General features: G+C 32.2%; 3 protein-coding genes across 10 annotated transcripts; 2 read left to right on the top strand and 1 right to left on the bottom strand.

Annotated features, from left to right (window-relative positions):
* The first annotated feature begins 1,066 nt into the window (after positions 1-1,066).
* On the top strand, positions 1,067-8,817 carry LOC123897883 (homeobox-leucine zipper protein HDG2-like). 4 transcript variants are annotated; one of them, XM_045948683.1, is made up of 13 exons: positions 1,067-1,576; positions 2,049-2,321; positions 3,031-3,281; positions 3,416-3,533; positions 3,613-3,801; positions 4,259-4,702; positions 4,941-5,042; positions 5,183-5,383; positions 5,721-5,895; positions 6,175-6,446; positions 7,138-7,233; positions 7,647-8,028; positions 8,332-8,817. In XM_045948683.1, exons 2-12 carry the CDS (start codon positions 2,214-2,216, stop codon positions 7,995-7,997), a joined length of 2,307 nt encoding a protein of 768 aa, XP_045804639.1. In that variant the 5' UTR covers positions 1,067-1,576; positions 2,049-2,213; the 3' UTR covers positions 7,998-8,028; positions 8,332-8,817. The 4 variants fall into 4 exon arrangements, with proteins under 4 accessions (XP_045804639.1, XP_045804638.1, XP_045804640.1 ...); XM_045948682.1 differs by having other exon boundaries at positions 1,170-1,576; positions 3,019-3,281; XM_045948684.1 differs by lacking the exon at positions 1,067-1,576 and having other exon boundaries at positions 2,184-2,321; positions 2,979-3,281.
* A 1,749-nt stretch (positions 8,818-10,566) lies between these two features.
* LOC123899971 lies at positions 10,567-13,171 on the top strand. Its single transcript, XM_045951246.1, has 3 exons — positions 10,567-10,793; positions 12,238-12,317; positions 12,850-13,171. Exons 1-3 carry the CDS (start codon positions 10,680-10,682, stop codon positions 12,923-12,925), a joined length of 270 nt encoding a protein of 89 aa, XP_045807202.1. The 5' UTR covers positions 10,567-10,679; the 3' UTR covers positions 12,926-13,171.
* A 2,014-nt stretch (positions 13,172-15,185) lies between these two features.
* Positions 15,186-21,194, bottom strand: LOC123896859 (glutamate receptor 3.4-like). 5 transcript variants are annotated; one of them, XM_045947268.1, is made up of 7 exons: positions 20,921-21,194; positions 20,015-20,381; positions 17,748-19,087; positions 16,995-17,272; positions 16,881-16,912; positions 16,379-16,788; positions 15,186-15,830 (listed from the first exon to the last, which is right to left on the bottom strand). In XM_045947268.1, exons 2-7 carry the CDS (start codon positions 20,298-20,300, stop codon positions 15,390-15,392), a joined length of 2,787 nt encoding a protein of 928 aa, XP_045803224.1. In that variant the 5' UTR covers positions 20,301-20,381; positions 20,921-21,194; the 3' UTR covers positions 15,186-15,389. The 5 variants fall into 5 exon arrangements, with proteins under 5 accessions (XP_045803224.1, XP_045803225.1, XP_045803226.1 ...); XM_045947269.1 differs by having other exon boundaries at positions 20,796-21,030; XM_045947270.1 differs by having other exon boundaries at positions 17,748-19,079; positions 20,796-21,015.
* Between the last annotated feature and the right edge of the window lie 1,585 nt (positions 21,195-22,779).

The raw sequence follows: 22,779 nt of genomic DNA, 5'->3' as shown, positions 1-22,779 counted from the left end.
ATATATATATATATATATATAAGAGTATCATAAAATTTAGTTGGCACACATGAGTCCACTTAAAATTATAAAGTTAGTATCATAAAGAGAAGGAGAAATATATAGGGGGGAGAAAGAGAGAAAAATGAGAGGAGAGAGTTGGGGAGAGGGAAAAAGAAGGAGAAAGAGATTTATAATTTGAATGATAAAAAAAAAGACTTATTTGGTAAACGTTTTTTTAAATAGAACTTATATTTTATTTTACTACTTTATAGTTTATTTTTCAAACGTTATTTCAAATAGCTTATAACATATCATTTTCTCTTCATATTTTGCCCCTGCAATCTTATTTGAAAAAATTAAATATTAATTAAACATAATTTTTTTTACGTCATTTCATATTTATAAACTAATTAAACCGTTAATTTTATTAAGCACTATAAATTTAATCAATTAGCTTATCTATAAACTAAAACCTATTCGTTAAAAACTCATCCGTTATTAACTAACTTATCAACTGCTCCATATGTTCCAAAATGTATGTCACTTTTGGAAAATTACACAAATTATGTTGTTACTTTTTAGTTTATAAAATTGTCCTTCATTAATGGTATATGAAAGATAAATTGAAGAATTAAAAGAAGAGAGAGTAATAAATAGTTGATAATATAATAGCAAACCTAGCATTAAATGCTTCATTGGTAATGTAAAGTGACTTATAATTTAGGAGAATGTTAACTTGTGCCCTTAAGGCACATGTTAAGGAAGCAAAAATAGAAATTATTAAATGCTAATTTGTGCATTTTGACTTTTGAAGCATTAAATTTCTTATATCATTAAATGTTGAATTTCTATTTTGGTATATCTTAACATGTGCCCAAAGGGCACATGTTAACAAGACCCTATAATTTAATACAAATTTTTATTTCAAAGTGACTTATAATTTGAAACCGAGTTTAACTAGAATATTTTTTATTATTGTAGAGTACTACTAGGTGAATAAGTAAATTCAGTAGAGTAATTAAAAATTAACGAGTTTGGTAGCCGTCATATTTTGCACCATCTACTCTCTCCAAAGCCAAAAGTTACTACACAAACCAAAAACCTCTCTCTTTCTCTCTCTCTCTCTCTCTCACATAAAGTCTCTCTCATACACGACTAGCAATTACTACACCTCTTACGCCCACCATTAAATGCAATTGCACCATCTCAATACACTCAGCAATAACTCTCATCACTGCCACATTTTTCTCTCCATCCGTTAACTCTTTTCTCCTCCTTCAATTCCTTTGTCTTCTCACCTTCTTCATCATCTCCTTCATCTTCTTCTTCTTCTTTCTCTCTTTAAACTACCTATACCTTTTTTTAGCTAGACCATCTAAAAACACTCATCAAGCCCTTCCCTTAATTCCTTAATTAATTAATTAATTACCACTCACCCAACTTTCCATAACTTCCTCTAAAAAACCTTACTTATTCATATCCATCTTTCGAAAAGTGTTTCTTCTTTTTACTAGTTTTTGAGTACCATAGTAGTAGATCTACATTTTTTTTTCTTCTTCTAGGTTTTTTCTCTTTGCAACTACCCTTCTTCTTGGTAAGTGAAAAAAAAGTCTTTGTTATCATAACTTCATTTCACATCTCATATTCACACCACTCTTAAGATCATTTCTTTTACAAAAAGAAATCGGTTATATATTTATATTATTTTTATGTCTCCTTCCATATAGTTAGGGTTGCTAAAATGTCATTCACATATTTTTTTTTTAAAAAATTAAAATTTTATGTTTCTATTTATATTTTTTTCCGAGGGGTACTCCAACTCATATACAACGGTACAACAACGATTTTGCTTGTGTTGATTTAAAGTGTAATAATAAAATTGACAAATTTTTTATCTGCATTTTAATTATGTAATCTAAAGAGCATTTGTTGATAGGAATTTTGTTAAGAACAAAGAAAAAAAAATTATACTTTAATCATCCTACTTTTTTGAGGTCACGTTTTGGTTTCTTTGTTTGTGTTTTTTTTTACTCATGTTGTTGATGTTTTTGTTTCTTTTTTTGAAGTGACACATTAGACTCGTTGAAGACACCGCTAAAGCTGACAAAAAGAATCTAAGGAAGAATTCATTCATCCTTTCATTCTTTGAAAGTCCTTTAAAGGATCTAAGAAGAAGAAAAAACAAAGAGTTTTTTTTTTTTTTTGTTCATGCAATTTTGGATTGTGAAAATATGCAAACAAGTTTAATGATTCCGGCAAGTAACATGCCTTCAATCATCGGAAGAAACAACAACAACGTTGGTGTCTTTGGTTTTTCTTCATCTCTCTCTCTTGGCCAGGTGAATCACTCATTCCCCTTTCTTTAATTTTGTTTTTCACAATTTTATCAAAATTAGTCCATTATTTGTTTTATTTTCTTTGTTCGATACTCAGCAAAAGAGTTCTAATAATCCAAAGATTACTTATTTCATACTTTTAAAATAATTTAACTTTTCGCATTTTCATCAAAAACACTCCATTATTTTTTCTCTTAGTCTGATTCTTAACGAAGGAGTCCTGATGATCTGAAGATTAATTACATCATACTGTAATTTTATAATAATATTAATAAATTTGTTTGAATGTTAATTTAATAATTTGACTAGTGTCATTTAGTTTGATCTATTTTGACTTTATCTTTCATTTTAATTTTGAAGTCAAAATTTAGTCTTTAGTGAAAAAACAACTCAAACAAACAAAAAAACTCTTTGTATTTTACCAAAGTACTACTACTATCCTTCTCGATATTCGGAAACCGCGTTATTCTTTTTCCTCAAAAACATCAAAATCTTAGTCAAATCCACATGTTTTTTCTTTTCTTTCTCATAACCATTTCTCAAAATTATTCACAAAAATAAATAAAGAAAAATTGTTTTAGTTCTTGTTTTTTTGTTGTTGAATGTACTTAGTACTATGTACTATATACTATATGTTATGTGTTAAATTGTTTTTGTTAGATTGAAAACAATAAGCATTTGGAATCTTAAAGATCTGTAGAAAATGTTCCAGCCAAATCTAATGGAAGCTGGACAACAACATCATCATCAACTTCTACCATTTGATATGACAACAAACAACAACAATACTTCAGAAAGTGATGTTCCAAGAATCCGTGAAGATGAATTATTTGATAGTGCTACAAAATCTGGTAATAGTGAAAATCAAGAAGCTGCTAATTCAGGCGATGATCAAGATCAACCTCGTGCTAAGAAGAAACGTTACCACCGTCATACACAGCATCAGATCCAAGAAATGGAAGCGTAAGTAATCAATAAAAAAATAACCCATTTTTAAAATGTAGTAAGTGACCCGTAACACGAGTCACTTACTAGTTTTTAATTTTTTTTTTTTTTTGGGTTTCGTTAAATTAACGATTTTTTTTTTGTTTGTTTAGTTTTTTTAAGGAATGTCCTCACCCTGATGACAAGCAAAGGAAGGAACTAAGCAGAGAGTTAGGGTTAGAGCCATTGCAAGTGAAGTTTTGGTTTCAAAACAAACGTACTCAAATGAAGGTAAATGATTTAACTAATTTTAGTTGAAAAATGAAGAAAGTTTACGAGAGAATGATGATTTTTTTTGTTTTGTTTGTAGACTCAACAAGAGAGGCATGAGAATACTCAACTAAGAACTGAGAATGAGAAGCTTCGTGCCGATAACATGAGGTTTAGAGAAGCGCTTAGCAATGCTTCTTGTCCTAATTGTGGTGGTCCAACTGCTATTGGAGAAATGTCGTTCGATGAACATCACTTAAGGCTCGAAAATGCTCGCCTTAGAGAAGAGGTATTAAATTAAACTACATCAAGATCAATCTAGTTGACCCTCTACAATTGAAAAATGAGACAACACATACATTCATCATCGGTTTCGAAAATAGTATCAGATTGTGGTTTGGAATAGTGACATCGTGGGTTTAGATGTGTAAAATTGCATCAATGACATTTGACCGCAATTTTTCGTAATATCAAAAATTGCAAAATGACATCAATTGCAATTTAAAATCTTGACGATTGCAAGAAGTTATTGTATTGGACTAATTGAAATTTTGTTTTTACCTAAAATTTTGTCATCAGTTGACCTATTGTTATTCTTGGACAACCAGTCCATCTTTATTTGAATATGTTACCCAATTTCATACCTCTATTTTTCTCCTTATTTTTCGAAGATTTGTGCAAGAGTGCAACCTTTTTTACCTAGTCGATAAATTAAATTTTAACCATATGTTGGTGTTTATACTTAGATTGATAGGATATCAGGCATTGCTGCGAAGTATGTCGGGAAGCCAGTGGTCAGTTATCCACTACTCTCCCCTTCATCGGTTCCACCTCGTCCTCTAGAACTCGGCATTGGTGGTTTTGGAGGACAACCAGGAATTGGTGGAGGAGATATGTATGGAGCCGGAGATCTTCTTAGGTCAATAAGTGGACCAACTGAAGCTGATAAACCAATGATAATTGAGCTAGCTGTTGCTGCAATGGAAGAACTCATTGGAATGGCACAAATGGGAGATCCTCTTTGGTTAACTACACTTGAAGGTGGTTCCATACTCAATGAAGAAGAATATGTTAGGTCTTTTCCTAGAGGAATTGGTCCAAAACCAGCTGGTTTTAAATGTGAAGCTTCAAGAGAAACTTCTGTTGTCATCATGAATCATGTTAACCTTGTTGAGATCCTCATGGACGTGGTACACAAACTTTAATTCATTAAATAGTCTTATCTTATATAATTTTTAGGGATTCAAATCCTCTCTCACAATGCGGCGGTGCAACAAATTTCATTTTTAACTAAAATAGTTTGTAGTAATGTTTTTTGCTGCACCGTTGCACCAAAGGATCTGAGTCTAAATATTTAAAGTTTATGCAATATATTTTTAATTTTGTAGTATTTGACATTATTTTTTTCTTTCTTTTTATTGTTACAAGAACCAATGGTCCACAGTTTTTTCTGGAATTGTTTCAAGAGCAATGACATTGGAAGTTCTATCAACTGGGGTGGCAGGCAACTACAATGGTGCATTACAAGTGGTATGTATATATGAATAATTCATTATGTAAAATATTTATTTTCTTAATTATATGATTATTTATAGTGAAACTAATTAGTATACTACTATTTTTTAAAGATGAAAATGAATTAATTAATTAAATTAATTTTGAATTTTCAGATGACAGCAGAACTTCAAGTACCTTCACCACTAGTGCCAACTAGAGAGAGTTATTTTGTAAGGTATTGTAAGCAACATTCTGATGGTACTTGGGCAGTTGTGGATGTTTCTTTGGACAATTTGCGCCCTAGCCCTTCTGCTAGATGTAGAAGAAGGCCTTCTGGTTGCTTAATTCAAGAAATGCCCAATGGCTACTCAAAGGTTAGTATAAAATAATATTTATTTTTCTTTATTTTCATTACAATTTTGTAAATGTTAGAACAATATGCGAGGATTTGGATTTGGTGTAGTTACTGCATGACACAGTAATGTATCTGAACTGTTCGACATGAATTGACAGATGAGATTTTTTTATAGTTGTCTTCTTTTGTATTTAATCCAAGACTCCCGATTACAAATGAACTGTCGAGATTCACAACAACGTGAAACTGCGTAGTTTTTCTACAACAGCCATTCCGAATCCATTGTGCGGTTATAGTTGGAATATATTTTTTTGATCTTTATGTGATTTAACTATAAGTTTTTTGTTTTCCTCTAGGTTATATGGGTGGAGCATGTAGAAGTGGATGATAGAGGTGTTCATAATCTATACAAACAACTTGTTAGCTCAGGACATGCATTTGGTGCAAAACGTTGGATTGCAACCTTAGATCGACAATGTGAAAGACTTGCTAGTGCCATGGCAACCAACATTCCCACAGTCGATGTCGGCGGTATCATTAAAAAAACCATTTCTTTTTTATTTTTATCATACACTTCTTCATTCCAAAAAATTTAAAATTCAACTTCATCCCAAAACCATGTATTTTCATATTTTAATTTTTGAAATATGTCGTTCTGATTTGATATCTTTCGAATTCAAAACCAGAACGACATAATTCAAAAATCAGTCGCGCAACAGAAACATATTACAGTGCTTTAAAAGATATGATTAAAACCAAATTTTAAATTTTAGGTTTTATTCTGATGATTAAGTAAATTGTAATGTTTAGTGATAACAAACCAAGATGGAAGAAAGAGCATGTTAAAACTAGCTGAAAGAATGTGCATAAGCTTTTGTGCTGGAGTGAGTGCTTCAACAGCACACACGTGGACAACACTTTCGGGTACAGGAGCTGATGATGTAAGGGTAATGACCCGTAAAAGTGTAGATGACCCAGGAAGACCAGCTGGCATTGTCCTTAGTGCTGCAACTTCTTTTTGGCTTCCAGTTACACCAAAAAGAGTTTTTGAATTTCTTAGAGATGAAAACTCAAGAAGTGAGGTAATCAAAGAATAATAGTAATTATTATTTTATAATTAGAAAACAATTATACACCAATCATTATCTAATCTTGAAAATCTTGAATTTTTAGGTTGCATTATTGTGTGATCATAGGTTGTTAGATTATTCTTGATTAAGTAAAATTGCTTTGTTTAAATGTATGATGTATTTATTTATTCTATACTAAGTTTATATGAAGTCATCATCTTGTATGATTTTGTATTTTACCATACGTCTAGTTTCTACTCTCTATGATCTCATATATATCAATTGCTTTGAATTGCATACATACATCTTTGTCAATTTGCTAAAGAAAGTGTGACACCGACTCCACCTTTTAATGAAGACCTTGGAATAACTTTGCATGAAATTTTGTTCCCTTTTTTATCTTATGTCATCTCACTTTATAGTACAAATTATTGTCAAATTATTATATAATCATGTGTTATCCCTAGTAAGAAATATTTCAATTATTTCGTAATATATTTTTTTTAATTTAGATCAATGATGGTTTTCTAAATCTTCGTTTTTTTTTTAATATATTTTTACAAATAATAAAATTACCAAAGGGCTTCCAAATTAATTCTTTGTCGATTTACTACTAGTATATGTATACTCTTCAGATTGTGATATTGATTTAATTATTTATTTATATTTGATTCATCTAACATTTTCAACCTCTTGAAAACAGTGGGATATCCTTTCCAATGGTGGAGTTGTTCAAGAAATGGCACATATTGCCAATGGAAGAGATACTGGAAATTGTGTTTCTCTTCTTCGAGTGAATGTATGTTGACTTTAGCCCATATTTAATTATTTTTATTTTTTATGACAACTACATCTTTTAATATATGAAAAAAATTCTCCGCATTCACACTCTCATGATATCATGAATGTATGTTGACTTTAGGTCATATTTTAAAAAAAAAAAAATATGACAACTAAATTTTTCAATATAAAAAATTCTTCGCATTCACATCGTCATGATATTAAAAACGGTTTGAACAAGATCAAACAGTTAAATTCAAACACAGTATTTTAAATTATAAAATTAAATTGAATTTGTTTACCGTTCAATTTTATCTTAACGGTCAATGACATTTCGAATGCGTGAATGCAAATCATGTAACAGTAGGGTAGTTCAAATTCAAAAGTGAAGTTTGACTAATTATATTATACTATAACATTATTTTCATGTAGAGTGCAAATTCAAGCCAAAGCAACATGTTGATATTACAAGAGAGTTGCACAGACACAACAGGTTCATTTGTGATCTATGCACCTGTAGACATAGTTGCAATGAATGTGGTACTAAATGGAGGTGATCCAGATTATGTAGCACTTCTTCCATCTGGATTTGCTATACTTCCTGATGGTGGTGTTGGTGGTGAAAATGGAAATGGTGGATCTTTATTAACAGTTGCATTTCAAATATTGGTTGATTCTGTGCCTACTGCAAAACTTTCACTTGGATCTGTTGCTACAGTTAATAATCTTATTGCTTGTACTGTTGAAAGGATTAAGGCTTCTTTGTCAGGTGAAGTTGCTTGACCATCAAGTCATCTAATGGGACATAATTAAGGTATGAATCCTATACAACATTTCTATTAATTAATCATGTAATCACGCATGTATTCACGCAGTCAGTGAATTACACCTTTGAGTTTTACACCACATTTAAGTCAAGTGAACGATGCAAGTAAAATATTAATTTAATGGTGTAAATTACTGACTGCATTGTATAGTCTCTCTCTTTAATCATATAGAGTTGAAAAAGTAATTAGGAATAGTAACGAATTATGAATTTGATTAAAATAATAGTAATTAATTTTCTCAATTTGCTCTCTACATTTTAATGTGATTTAATTTTGTTAACTTAATGCAGTTAAGGAGGGAAAAAGGGTAAGCATTGCATTTTGGATAATGAAGAGGTTTAATGAACTTAGGCTTATATAAAAAAGGATGGGAAGAAGTCAAGAGCGCACCTTGCAAGATTTCCTTCTCAGAACGATCAACTGAGGACTGAGAGGATTAAGGTTCGGGAATTGACTTCCCTATGTAATAGTAAAAGCTATTTTCTCTGCTCTTAAATATAAGTAAAAAGTCAAATGTATTTAGTTATAATTTGAACTTAATACATTTAACTTTTTTTAACTTATATTTAAAATCAGAGAGAGTAAGAGCTATAATGAAGATATTCTCTTCACCTTCTAAGACAATATATCTATGTAGTCAGTAGTATCATTTTGATTATGATTAAGTTGTAGCTTTAATGTGATGTAACCTTTTATGTTCCTTCTATTGTTAAAAAAATTGTGCTTTATTGCTTTAATTAGATCATGCACTACCATGCAGAGTGGTTAATTTCTCATTCCATGCGTTTTAACCTTTTTTAAGGTTTTGAAATGGATTATGCATTCCATTTTGTCTACTCAATTTTAGTAACTTAGATTTCTTGATTGAATATTATTTGTTGTGTTCGTTATTTATGACATAAATGTTGGAGAAGAGTTAGGTGGTTTAATGTGTCACGCAAGAAAAATATCTATCATAGACAAATTATCCTTGTAAGTGTCGTAGCATGAGGAAAAATAAAGTTTAAGTTTCCTTTAAATATCAAATTATGGGCAGGTTACTTGTACATCAAACTGACGTCTATGGGTTTATATGTGTTACTTAATTGATGTGTGCTGTGTCCACTTTTTGACCACGAAATTCATCCACAAAGGAAATTAGTAAATTAAAAAAATTGGAAAAAGGAAATAAGTAAAATCATCCATGTAATTTTAAATTTCAACAGTTTCATGTTATCTCCAAAGTCAATTTGATACATAAATGAGAATTACTGACATTAATACATAAATTAATTTGATTTTTTTTTGTCTAATAGTTTAGTGACTAATTGGCTTCATATATTTTCAAAGTCAATTAGTCACATTGATAAATTTGCAAATAATACCAATAAATTAACTTTTATTTTACTTATAAATTTTCTTATGTGGTTGATTTTTTAGTCGTTGGATAAATTATGCACAATTTTTTAAAGGTAATTTTTATTAGTCACATAATTGTTTAACAATTTTTTTTTTATTTATGAATAGTTGTTGGAAATTACCTTAAAAACGAAAACGAGGAAGACATGCTCAATTTCGCACCATTTTCGCACAGATTTAGCACCATGCGAAAGTTTGGGCAAAACAAGCTTTTGATAGTGGAACGAAGAGTGACTCTCTCTCTCATAGTAAGTTGATTTTAACCGAACTGGATAAACAATTTTCATCGTGTTATTTATCGCTTTTACTTGTTTTAGCTTTTGTGTTTAATTGCTCATTCATTTTGTTTTGGTTGCTTGTTCGTTTGCTCCACACACTAAAGGATTATTGGTGTGATTTTTTCGGATTCACAACAAATATTAGTATATATGAAACAAATAAAAAAATAAAGATGAATCCTCGTAAGAGACGTCATCAACAAAGATATCAAAAGAAGCAATCATGCAAATGAAAACAACAATAAGCATTCTCTCCACCTAAGCGTTAGGGCAAACTGACCAACCAACTATACAAGCTTCTATACTAACACAAATAGACTCTTATCAAAGTAACATTTACACGATGATATTGTTGTTGATATCATACGGTGGAAGGAGTTAGAGCCAATTTTAAAAACTAAACTTCAAAGTGTTACAACAATGATTTTTCAAATCTTAAAAAATTATTTTATTTTTTAAAATAAAATAAAATTAAAAATCTTAGAAAATTATTTTATTTTATTAAATCAAATAAAATTAAAAATATATCATACCGGCACACTTTTTTCAAGTGTATCGGTGAACAAATCGAACCGGCACACTTTAAAAAAGTGTACAACTATGTAAAATTACACTTACTTTTCAAAAAACGTCAAACTCACACCGGAACACTTTGTTTGAGTATGGTAAAGAATGATTTTTTTTTCAGTTTTACATTATATATAGGGCATATTTGTCATTTCAAATTTGGTTGTTAGGGTAGAGTAAAGATTGTTGGGGTAAAAAAAAAATTTGGTTGTTGGGGTAGAGTAAAGATTGTTGGGGTAAAAAAACAAATTCTGGGTGATATAGAGCAACGGCCCAATAGAGAAAGTACAGAAACTGTAGTCTGAGTTTTTGGACAAAAACAAAGCAAAGAGAGTTGAGTGAACGAGTTGAGTTGAGTTGGGAACGAGTTGCGAAGGAAGAAGAAGAAGAAGAAGATGAGCGAGACAAGGCCAGTTCCACGAAGAGAGAGTCCATGGGGAATAACAGGAGAGAATCATCCTGAACCTAAAGCTCATCGATGCAATGATCGTGTTGAAGATGTTATACAGGTTCAATTTCCCAATCATTATTACTTTTCTCGAAATTTCTCTTTGTATTGCATTGCTCTTAGTGTTTCATGCTTAGGAAAATTGGAATCGATGACCTAGATTTACAGTTTAATTGATTACGTTGTATTACTTCGGCTATGCTTGGATAATCGCATTAATTAAGCGCTTATTCATACACGTGTTCATGTATAGGCTATTTTGGAGAGTTGTGTAAATAAGTTGAAATCAACTTGTGAACATGTTATAAGTTGTTTCCATAAGATCTTACTAATAGTCTCACATGTTCTTATGTCATTAGATAAGCTTAAGCAAACAAATCCAAACAGGACCTTAATCGAGTTAGTTGCACTTAATTGGTTAGAGCACCATTCTAATTAATTAGATCATTATGAATGTTTAAGTCTCACATCGACTATGAATGGGAAGGATGTTGGATATATAAGACAGGTGACTCGTATACCTAATGGCTTAAGCTTTTGGGTGGAAATGTGGCTTTTCCCTCTCTCGTGGTCCTGGAGCATTGACCTGTTGTTTCTCGCGACGCTCCTTGGACTCTCCAACAAGACATCCACATTTCATAACATTAATCATGATCATAATTAAGTCTAGAAATAGGATTAGCATGCATATCATCATATTCAAACACATAGGCATACTTTCATCGAAGCATATAGCAACTCGAGCATTATCTTACTAGGCAATCAACTTTTAATTCAAGGTCACTAGGTCTAATCAATTAAACCTGTACAAATTCAACCAGAACAAATTCTTTGCATATAAAAAAACGATTCACATCATAATTATAGTTTTTCGGCCCACTGTTATTGTAGGGGTCTAAAGTCTAAACCTAGTAAAGATATTAATTAAACATGATTCCTATTGTCCGTGCAATGGTAAATTAAAAAGCAAATGTGTAAGGCTAAGGCATATAGGGATCATAGGATATCCCAATTGCACTGATTGAGACCCTGTCTACTCTTTCTCTACATGAATCTCCCTCCCTCTTTGTACCTTAAGCCAAAACAAGAGTCACAAGAGGCTAGGAGGACAAGACTATTGCTCTGTTACCGGTTCTTGACGATTCCAAGTTAAATAAGTAAACCTTAAAACAAATCCTAGAATTACTGGAGAAAGTTATTACACATATGTGGAAACGAACATAAGATGTTACCGGTCATTCTTGGGAAACTATAATGTATTAGATTTGTTTTGATGTAACTAGTATAAATATTTGAATGGTTCGGAACAAAGGAGTGAAATTTTGCCACATTATTAGCGAAAAACTTTTCTTTAAATGGATAGATTGGTTACATGGTTTGAGTTCCATGGTCATTTCAGCTTGTTGCTCTGTTATACTTTTTCATGTTTACAAATTTATTTATTTGAATTTGTGAATAAATTTGGTGTTGTTATCTTCAAGTTCTAAAGGTTGTAAAATGTGTAGGCTTGCTTTGAGGGAAACCCGTTCAAGACTGTTCCAGGGCCTTTCAAGCTCTTCTGGCAGTGCATGCGTTCTAAACCTGGGTGAGATCATTATCTACCTTGCTATGCTATCTACTCTTAGGAATATTATTGTTTATGAACTATGCCACTAACTGTTTTGGTTGTGGATTAAAGTTGAGCAGTAAACTAAATGAGACTTATCACTGATCATAATCCTGTTAACATACATTAAGTGTGCCATAATTTGTTGCAATCTCGATAGGCTTTTTGTTAAAGAGTTTGTCCTTGTAAAGTCTAAAGCCCGTGTTTGGATGCATGTTACAGTGGATTTTATCCCGTCCCCGGGCATTTTGACCATTGATTTATAGAGGCTGGTATTGGGAAAGCTTGTGGAATGTGCAGTGGTTCTGTGATTGTACAATTTTCCAAATACATGCTAAACCAACTATTGCTTGTGATGCATATACATTGAAGTTGGTTATTATATTTTTAGTTTTTCACTTGTATTTGCATTATTGCATTCCTTGTCTTGGTTTTTCCCATACAAATTTTCCATTTACTTGTTGTATCATATGTTTCATTGTGTTGCTTGTGACATTTGTGGTTATTGCAGCGAGGAACCAACTGAGCCATTTACCTATTTGGATTTGGATCCTCCAAAGAGAGCACAACCCGTGAAACTTGAGTAGTGCTACTTTCACAAATACCTCCGTCAGAACAACTTTGGTATTGCTTGATCTTTGTGGTTTCAACTTTTTCATCCATGTTGTGGATGGTTTATGCGAAGATTATATGTAATTAAGTTGTCTTTGTTGTTTACTTCGCTTTGCAAAATAGACATCATTTGCCGTTGTTCTGCACTTCGATGTACTTGCCCAATAAAACATGGTCAGGTTCGTTCTTGAATAATATACATGACAGTCTATTATTGATTACTTGTTTGATGTTATAAATTCCACTCGTTTATGTTTGGCTGAATTAGTGTCTGTGTTTCATTATGTGTGGGAATTCTAAATCTTATTACATGTTGTACAGAAACGTACTCAGCATTCTATTTCTATGTACAGACTGAAAATGAATAATAAGTTCTCCAGCAATTGCACTTGTTTCCATTGTCCATGATGGGTCCGTGAGCTTTGCTGAGATGAATTTGAGACTTTATCAACATTGATGTTAAAATGAGAGCCTTGGTCTTAGAAAATCGGCCAAAAACGAAAGAAAAGAAAAGAAAAGAAAAATTACAGTTCTAACAAAATTGCACAACTGCAATTGCAAATCTGAATCCAATCAAATACAATGAGTGCTAACAGAACATATTGTTAATGTTTAGGGAATCAAAAGATAGTTAATTCATTAGTGCCACATTAGATGCATCAGGTATCAGATGCAAATGATATAAGACACAAACTATCTGTCTTTAAATTTGTTGGACACTTTCTGTAATTCTTTGAATTTGGATTTGAGCTTAACTCAACTCCAAACGCTAACCTGTATGATGAAGGTTGCTCTTCACTTATATGAGCTGCGTATCCGAGGCTGTCCGGCCGGTAGACTGAGACAATACTTATATGGTAATTCTTTGGAGTGGATTGAGCCGAGAGAACCAGAACATCAGAGAAATCAGAAACCTCATTAACCAGAAGATGTTAAGATTGATGACCTTGTATATACCCCACATGCTCCCTTTAATTAATGTCTATATTTTGATTTACATTAATGTCTCTGGTCCATTCATCAATAGGCTGCTGGTTTTTGGTTTTTTTCTCACTTGGCAGACTATTCCATAAGTCCATTATATTGATTATTTCATTTTTGTATTGATCCTAAATCAATGCCACGAGGCATAAAATTGATTTGTGAGACTTTTGTTCATTTTTGTTCACTCCTTAGCAATTAGTGGTGCTTTAGATGCTGCCACGAAGATGCATGGGTGAAATAATATAAGACGTATAGACTATTTGTCTCATCTTGATCCACATCATCCTATACATGTCCTCAAGTTGGAGTTGGAAATATCCCTACCCAATTTGGAGATCGACCTTATAAAATATGTATCTAAAACTTCATATTTAAGTCATAAAATCAATAATAAAATGTTCAAAATTTGTCACCAATGACATTATATACTGTATAGAAAGAAAGAATTTCTGAAATCATCATTGGAAGTTATTTCTCTACTATTAAAAACGATTGTATATGTTTAAATAAATGAAATAAGTGTAATTCAAACTTCTCTTGAAAGAGGAGTATTTCGTGAAAAAAGAAAATATTAAGGAAGGGGGAAATTATTATTAATTAAAGTGATATTAATAGTTATTTTACAATGATGAAATTTGAACTCTGTTCTTTGAGGTTACAATGTCAAACTCTTAGTATTGCGCTAGTATCTCGTGAACAAAAGAGATGAGTCTAAGGGCTTGTTTGGCCCATTTTTTTAGAACTTATGCAAACAGCTTATACAATTTTTATATATTATTATAAGTTTGTCAAGGTAGTTTATGATAAAATAACTTATAAAATTTCAATTTTCACTAGTGTGAACTTATAAAATAACATAAAATCTAATTTATATTGCATAAGCTCTAAAAAAAGCTAATTTACCCAAAACTTCAAATAATATTAAAATAAGTTTGACACGATTTCTTTATTAGACAACATGCAAAGTTGCTTCTAGTAAATAGTTTAGTGATGAATATGGTGTTTACAGTATTATATTGTTAACAATTTTAAGCATGCTGAGCCATGAATATGCTGCAATTGAACCCTTGCCATATATGTATTGATCAAAGTGTCACTGCTATTGTTTTTTCATAAAAGGAGCAACATAACTTGCAATATAATATTTTGTCATCCCAAGAGGAAACCTAGCATAGCTCACAGCACAGAGTTGAACACTTGAACTCAAAACTTATATATTGTATATATGAAAGTACAATTGCCTAAATCTGATGTATATTGAAATGTAGACCAAGATTTTCTTGCCTTTTTTCTATACTGTTAATAATAATCTTACAAACATAATTTCCTAGCCAAGAAGGAAGGAATTTTCAGCATAGACAAATTTGTGTCAATACTGTTACTATGGTATAATCAAATTATCAAAAATACAAGGACAAAAATATACATACATATGGTTATTTAGTATTTACTTGCTTAGGTAGGTGAACTAAATTGGTCGTCACGTCTCCTTTTCTTACTCTTCTGCCTAAGTATCTCCTTGATTTCTCTTTCTCTCTTATCCACAAATTCAAACAAGTCTTTGAAGCTTCTCGAAGATCGAAAACTTCTTCTACGCCTATTTGACGGATTTTCCTGGTCAACTTCCTCCTCACTCTCTGGGATGAATTTCATGTATTGACAGAACACTCTAACAAAGAATACAGTCATAGCAATGAGACATGCAATGCCACATATAAGAAAGAGACCCCAGAAGCTACTAAGAGATAGTTCATTTGAATCAACGTCGTCGACTTTTGCAGCACAATTTTGTTTTGAAAGCCATTTGTCATGGATCTTTTGCAGGTCACCATTTTCTGAGAGTTGAAGTATGGCAGTTGACATATCGACAGCAAGGGGCGAGTCCCTCTGGAATCCCTGTGATCAAGGGGAGAATAATATATTGTTGTGTAAGACTTTTGTAACAAGCACAATCATAGAAGAGTTACAAAAGAAACAGCTTCAATATGCATAAACTTAGCTCATAAATCCCTTTCTTTAGAAAAATATTAGACGGAAGTGCGATACCAAAATCATCATAAAAAAAAATCATTGTTTAGATAAACATATTCATGTAACTGCTTATGTATAAGCTATTTCTATAAGAAAAGCTAAATAAAGTCAAACTGTTTTTGTACAAACTATAGGCTTATTTCATAAGCTAAGAGCTTATAAAATACGCTAAAAACAACTTATGGACATGTCGTAAACTGTTTTCATAAGCTCTCATAAAAAGTCTCATAAGTGCTTATGTCAGTAAGATAAGCTCAAATAACTAATAAGTCAATCCAACCAAGTCCGAAACTCAGCTATCGATGAAATTACAAGCCTGTCTGCAATCAAAATTGTAGCATAACTCTATCTTGAAAAGTATATGAATAAAGTTTAGGAATCAAAACCACGGAGGCGCAAATAAAGATACTTACAAATCCCCAACCACTTTTAGTGAACTCCTGTCCAACAGTTCTGAACTTGCAGTTGGTACTAGACATAAAGATTTCAATATAAGGAAGCTCATCAACAATAGCCACAACTCCTCCGCCTTTTGGTCCACGCGTAAGGGCATCGACATACGCCTTTGGATTTTTCAATGAAACTATCCTAGATGGTTGTATATTGAGTTCATCTATCAGATACCTCCTTGCAAATGACCCGTCTTGAATTCCAATTGGTTGAGTACCTGATATCAAGCTATCAATTCCTTCAATTTGTGAGGATAGTTGCTGCACTGTGAGGATGGATGTTAAGCTTGCCGTGTAGCTTGAATTGATAATTAATACTACAAAAAGCCATATGATTAGCACGAATCGCCCAAGACCGCTCACAGTGTTCTCTCCTGTGCAAAATCATAGCAACAAAGAAAATCAGAAATTTATACCATGTAGCAAAATTTGAAAGTATGTGAATGAGAATCTGTAGAGCACATACTGTGTGAGAAAAACATTGTTGAGAAAGTAAACCTGCAAAAGATTAAACTAATCTCAGAAAGATTAAGCTAAAAGATAAACTAAAATAGGTTTTGAAATGGTTAAAAATACTAACCAAAAGATTGTCATAAGTTGCTTCTTCGGTGGACCTCGGAACTCAGGATTGTGTCTGTGCTCAAGAATCCATACAACAGCTCCGACAAAAAGAAAAAAGGCGCCAGTAACACACCACATTTGAGCAGTGAATGGCTTGAGAAAAGCCCAAGGGCTTGATTTGATTTCTTTGACAGGAACAACAACTACAAGCCCGGATTCCATAAAAGGTTGAGTGAAATCCAAAAGCCTTGTTCTGTTTGGGACAATTGTAACATCTCCAACAGCTGCATCGAAGTTCTGAAGAACGAAAAAAATTAAATCAACACAACTATTTGAAGACAACTTAAACTCCCTTGATACCAAAAATTTAATTCTAGATACAACATTTAAAAATCCGCCTTGCTTTAGAACCTAGAGGTCTAAATTGAGCTATACATGTCTAATTAACTCCATATTTTGCTCTCAAATATATCCGTTTATCTACAACATGATTTCATATCATCGCCTCATTTTTGTATTAACTCTCCGGTTCCCAGGAGAAGGGAGCCCTGGTAATCTGAAGTTCGGTCAGGAGGTAATTAAGTCTAGTCAAAGATTGTTCTAACTAGAGTTCGAACTAGGGTTCCCCCGAACAATTTGACCTTAACTGAAGTTGATTAACCAATTGAGCCCAACTAATTGGTTATCTATGTTATTGCTTGTTAAAGTCCATGTTAGGTCACATGATCATTGGATCACTAAATGAGGCTGCAAATTAGGTTTAGAAACTTACATTAAGTGCGACCTGATTGACAAGCTCGCTGTAGCTGGGATTTCTATTACCATCTCCATATAATATATATTTTCGCGGAACAGGATAAGGCAACAAGTTTATGGCTGCTTCAAAGACATCAATGCAATAGCCTCTAACTCCAGGTGGATTCTTGTCCTTAGAAACAAACTCCAAGTAGCTTATTCTATGAGGCACTGCTATTCTTAAAGGCATTCCATTGTTGGGAAAAACCCATCCTTTTGGTATAGCTACAGTTTCTCCGGGCCACAAAACACTGAACAGTTTTTGATTGCTTGTTGAAGTGTTAGGTGGTTTCTTGTATAAAATTTCAGGAGCTAAAACTGATAAACCAGAGTAATTAGACCAATAACCGACTCTCCGGGAACCAGAATCTCCGATGTTAAGGATATCATATGATGGTTGAATTAGGTCCTTTCCGTTAGCGAACTGAATCTGACCACTCAAACCAGTGAAGTTCATTCTCAAAAGTGTAGGGAGAAACGACGGGCCACCATCGAAAACACGAAGCGAAGACAAATGCAACATACTTCCTTTTGTGTCAACTAACTTAGGATCAGATGAGAAAGATATGTTTCCACCTTCTTTGAGAAAAGTATCAAGAGCATAAGCCGCTAACCAGACAGAATCATATGCATATAAAGCATAAGAGTTGAAGCTTGAAGTTTTCGTGCCATTTGCGTTCTTCAACCTAGAGAAAAAACTCTTTTTGAGATTAGTATCAGGAGTGTGATGCCTCAAAGCAATAACACCTTGAAGGAGATTTAATGTGTTAGCATCAACTGGCTCCATTGAATCCAACTTTGAAGGAAGCCAATCTGTTGCAATCCACACATAACCACTAGTCATCATTCCGAGATTCTTTGCAATAGAAAAAATAGCCAAACCATAATCAGGATTAACATGGAGAACAAAGACTCTTGATTCCATTAAGTTAACACTATTTAACAAGTCACTGATATCACTCTTGGTCGCTACAGGAGATAATGCCGCTTTGTAAGATATCTTGCCACGTTTCTTAGCTAGCGCGTCTCCGAGTACTGAAACACCGTTTCTTCCATTATCATCATCTACAAAAATGGCAATTACTTGCCTCCATCTATAATGATCAACAAGGTCTGCAATAGCATACATCTGAAAATAGTCACTGTGCGTGGTTCGGACGAAATACGGAAACTGCAGAGATGATAGAGTTGGATCTGTTGCCCCAAATGAAAGAAGAGGTATATGGAGTTCATTAGCTACATGAGAGATGATATGAGCTATTCCTGAAGATTGTGGACCGATTGCAGCAACCACTTCATTTTCCATCAACTGCAAAGCTACATCATGAAAAAAAATTAATGAAGCCTGTTCACTTCTTTTTCATAAGTAAGATAATAAGTTATTCTATTAGAATAGCAATCTCAGTTCAAAAGAATATAAAAAAAGATAAACACAGACAAATAACAGACGATGTTTGGTAACGAAGTTCATCCAATTGTGCTTACTCTCCGATTGCGGAGCAGCTGCAGTTCTTTATTAATGAAAAATTAGGATTTACCGGTACAACTTGTATATAAATACTACGGTCCAGATTACAATGTTACTCCTAAGTCATACTCAACATCTTCTCAAAATTATGTCCTATATGAGAGGAAGATTATATACTTAGGGCTTGTTTAGATTGACTTATTTTTGAGCTTATATGAAGTAGCTTATGCAAATAAATAGGCTTTTGTGTATTATTATATGCTTGTAATAGTAGTTTATGAAAAATCAGCTTATGAAGATACAATTTTCGTTAGTGAGAACTAATGAATTAACATAAAAGCTTATTTATTTGCATAAGCTATTTTCCATAAGCTCAAAAATAAGTTAATTCAAACATACCCTTAATAGTTTAATACTATAAATGAATAGTGGTTAAAGAGCTTCAGGTAAGGTCAAATCAATCAGGAGTATCCAAGTTCGAACCCTCACAGAAACAATCCTAGCTAGATTTTACCTACCTCCCGCCCGAACCTGGATTACCAGGGGTATTTTCCACTGCGATCCGAAGGGTTAGGACCAAAAAAAAAAAACAGCAATGCCTGAACTCTAAGTAATGAAAAGCTAGGAACCAAAAATCAAAAGAGTAAGGAAGTATATAACTTGCTCTTGATAAATAAAGACATCAAACATTTAAAATATACATATATAATGTATACACATGTATGTGTGTATATTCCACCAAAACTAAAATTGAAATGAAAGTTTTTGGCAAATACCTTCCACTGTTCCAAGAAATCCACTGCAATTTGTATCATGTAAAATAACTTCAAGTTTAACACCAGGAAGAATGCTCTTATTAGCATTAACATCTTCAATTGCAGCCATGATTCCAGGTTTAGCTGATCTTCCAATCACAGAATTAACAGTAAACAATGCTCCAATTTTCAAAACACTAGGTCTAGATGAAACACTAGAGTTTCCAATGGTTGCTGCCATAACTTCATTTGAAATCCACAGACAGAAAACAAAGATGAAAAAACCCTTTATCCCAAACACCTCCATTTTTCAGAAAAATCTCTAAAAATCTGCAATTTTTGCAGCAAAAATTTTCTTCTAGCTTAAACCAACATCAAAACTCAAAACCTGTCATAAAAAACAACCTTTTCAACATCAACACAAAGACACAAACAAAGATAACACCTCATTTTTTTTCAAACTTTTTGTAGAAAATGAAAAAACCCTCTTAAATAAATATTAAATCACATAACAAAAACAAAAATCATAGAATGAAAATTTGGATTTGAATATTTAGATACCGACATATATATATAAATAATAAGCCATGAGCAAGAATCAAGACTTTTTATAAATTATGATGATAAGTCATATATGAACCAATCAAGTTAAGATATTACAAAGTGAAGACAAAAGATGAAACAATATAAATAATTAGGTGAGTTAGAGAAGTGAAGACCCACATGTGTATTAAATTCACAATATAAGAAAAAAATAATAAATAAATTGTAAACTAAAAAAGGATAGAGTATCTAAGATTACCTCAAAGCTAAACTTGCAGGTATAAAAAGGTTTCAAGTTGCAAAGATTCTAAAACATTAATTATGAGTATGAAAGCATGTGATTTAAGAAGCAAAGTATATGAATATCATATAGTAGAGAGTTACTTTTCAAGAATGAACAAGTATTGTCTTCCCACGTTATTCTTGCTGGAGATGCTTTCATATTCATGTGTCTTTACTCTATTACATACATGAATGTCACACATTTTTATTTTATTTTTTTTATCAAAAAAGGAAGCAATGATTTATATTTATTTTTGTATGTGATGGTGACTGCATGTAGTTAGATAGATATACCGAATGTTTTTATGTGGTAACAATGATTTTATTGTCACGTGTTTAAAAAGGGATATGTTATTCTTTGCAAACTTGTGAGTTTGTTTTGGGAACAAGATTTCATGCCGTTGAAATACATAGTTTTGGATTAAGATTTTCTCATCTACGATATGTGGTGGTTGAGATTGTTTATAACGACTTTATAACTGCACTAATTTGAACCGTCTGATCTATTGGTTTATCTATGAAGTCTAAACTCAACCCAAATTGGTTAAACGTGTAGTTAAGACTTAAGAATATAAATTGTTATGGTACATCATAATAATCTCGCATTGTTTGATAAACGAAATTAAGAATAGTTTATAAACAATATTTACACTCTTCAATTTAACAATACACTTTTATTGAAAGGACAAATTTTGTGAGAATTCACACGAAGTTCAAAGAAGACATTACCTTAAAAACACAGTGTTTTGAACTTAAGATATGAACATAAAAAAAAAAAATAAGAAAGACTCTAAGAACTTGAATAAGTAGATACTTGTTAGTTGCAAGAAAAATTATGGTTAAATTGTACTTTTGATCCCTAAATTTTACAAACTTGCAATTTTGGTTTCATACCTTTCATAATAGCACTTTTGACCCCTAACTTTAACCTCTTATGCAAAATGGTGGCCTCTACTAATTTTGACCAAGTCAACGCACAGTGGCAAGTGACTCAGATGCCACATCATCATGTCTTGTAATATGGACAATGACTCACATGTCACATGTGCGTTGACATGGTCAAAATCAATACATGGTCATTCTTTTGCAAAATGGTCTAAAGTTAGGTGGCCAAAAGTGCTATTATAAAAATTAGGAAATCAAAATCGTAGATTTGTAAAAGTTAGAGGTGAAAAGTGTGATTTAGCCAAAAAATCATTTGACAGGATAATAGTAAATATTGTGTTCATAGGTTGAAAGCGGTTTCAAAGGGATGAGTCAAACTCAAATACTCAACTACTCCCTCCGTCTCATTTTAAATGACCTTTTTTTTACTTTGATTTGTCCCAAAATAAATGACCTATACAACTTTCAAAGCCACTTTTTCCAATTTTACCCTTTATGTGAGCCCCTATTTATGTGTGGCATACTCAACCAATTTAATCATTACAACTAGTAATGAAAAAGGTAAGGGCAATTTAGTAATTATACAACTCTCTCTCATTTATTTATGCATTTTTCTTAAAGCGTGTGAAATGGTCAAACAAGTCATTTAAAATGGGACGGAGGAAGTATATAATACTCTCCGTGTCCCAAAATATAAGTAAAAATTGTTCAACAAAAGTGGATATATTTGATCCAAATTTAATCAAATACATCCAATTTTTTTGATTTATTTTTACTTATATTTTGGGACAGATGAAGTCTGGTTTGTTGGATGTGGTGGCTCAAAATATACTTACTGTTACCGTTAGCATTTAATTTGGTGGTTGTTTATCCTATCTTTGCTCATCGTTGACCAAACTAATACCAATCAAGTCAATGCTCGTTTCCAACGGACAATATTAGAGCAATATATATATATAGCCCTTTCACTTTCACCAACCAGGCTTACAGTTACAATAATAAATTTCTGAGTTAAAATTCATTTTTTTTCTGAGTTAAAATTCATTTTAATATCTTAAAACAAAATGCGAGAACAA

The sequence above is a fragment of the Trifolium pratense genome, linkage group LG7, assembly GCF_020283565.1.
Source record: "Trifolium pratense cultivar HEN17-A07 linkage group LG7, ARS_RC_1.1, whole genome shotgun sequence".
Taxonomy (NCBI): domain Eukaryota; kingdom Viridiplantae; phylum Streptophyta; class Magnoliopsida; order Fabales; family Fabaceae; genus Trifolium; species Trifolium pratense.
Note: the sequence above shows the minus strand (reverse complement) of the source record. Positions and strands in the feature narration are given on the sequence as shown.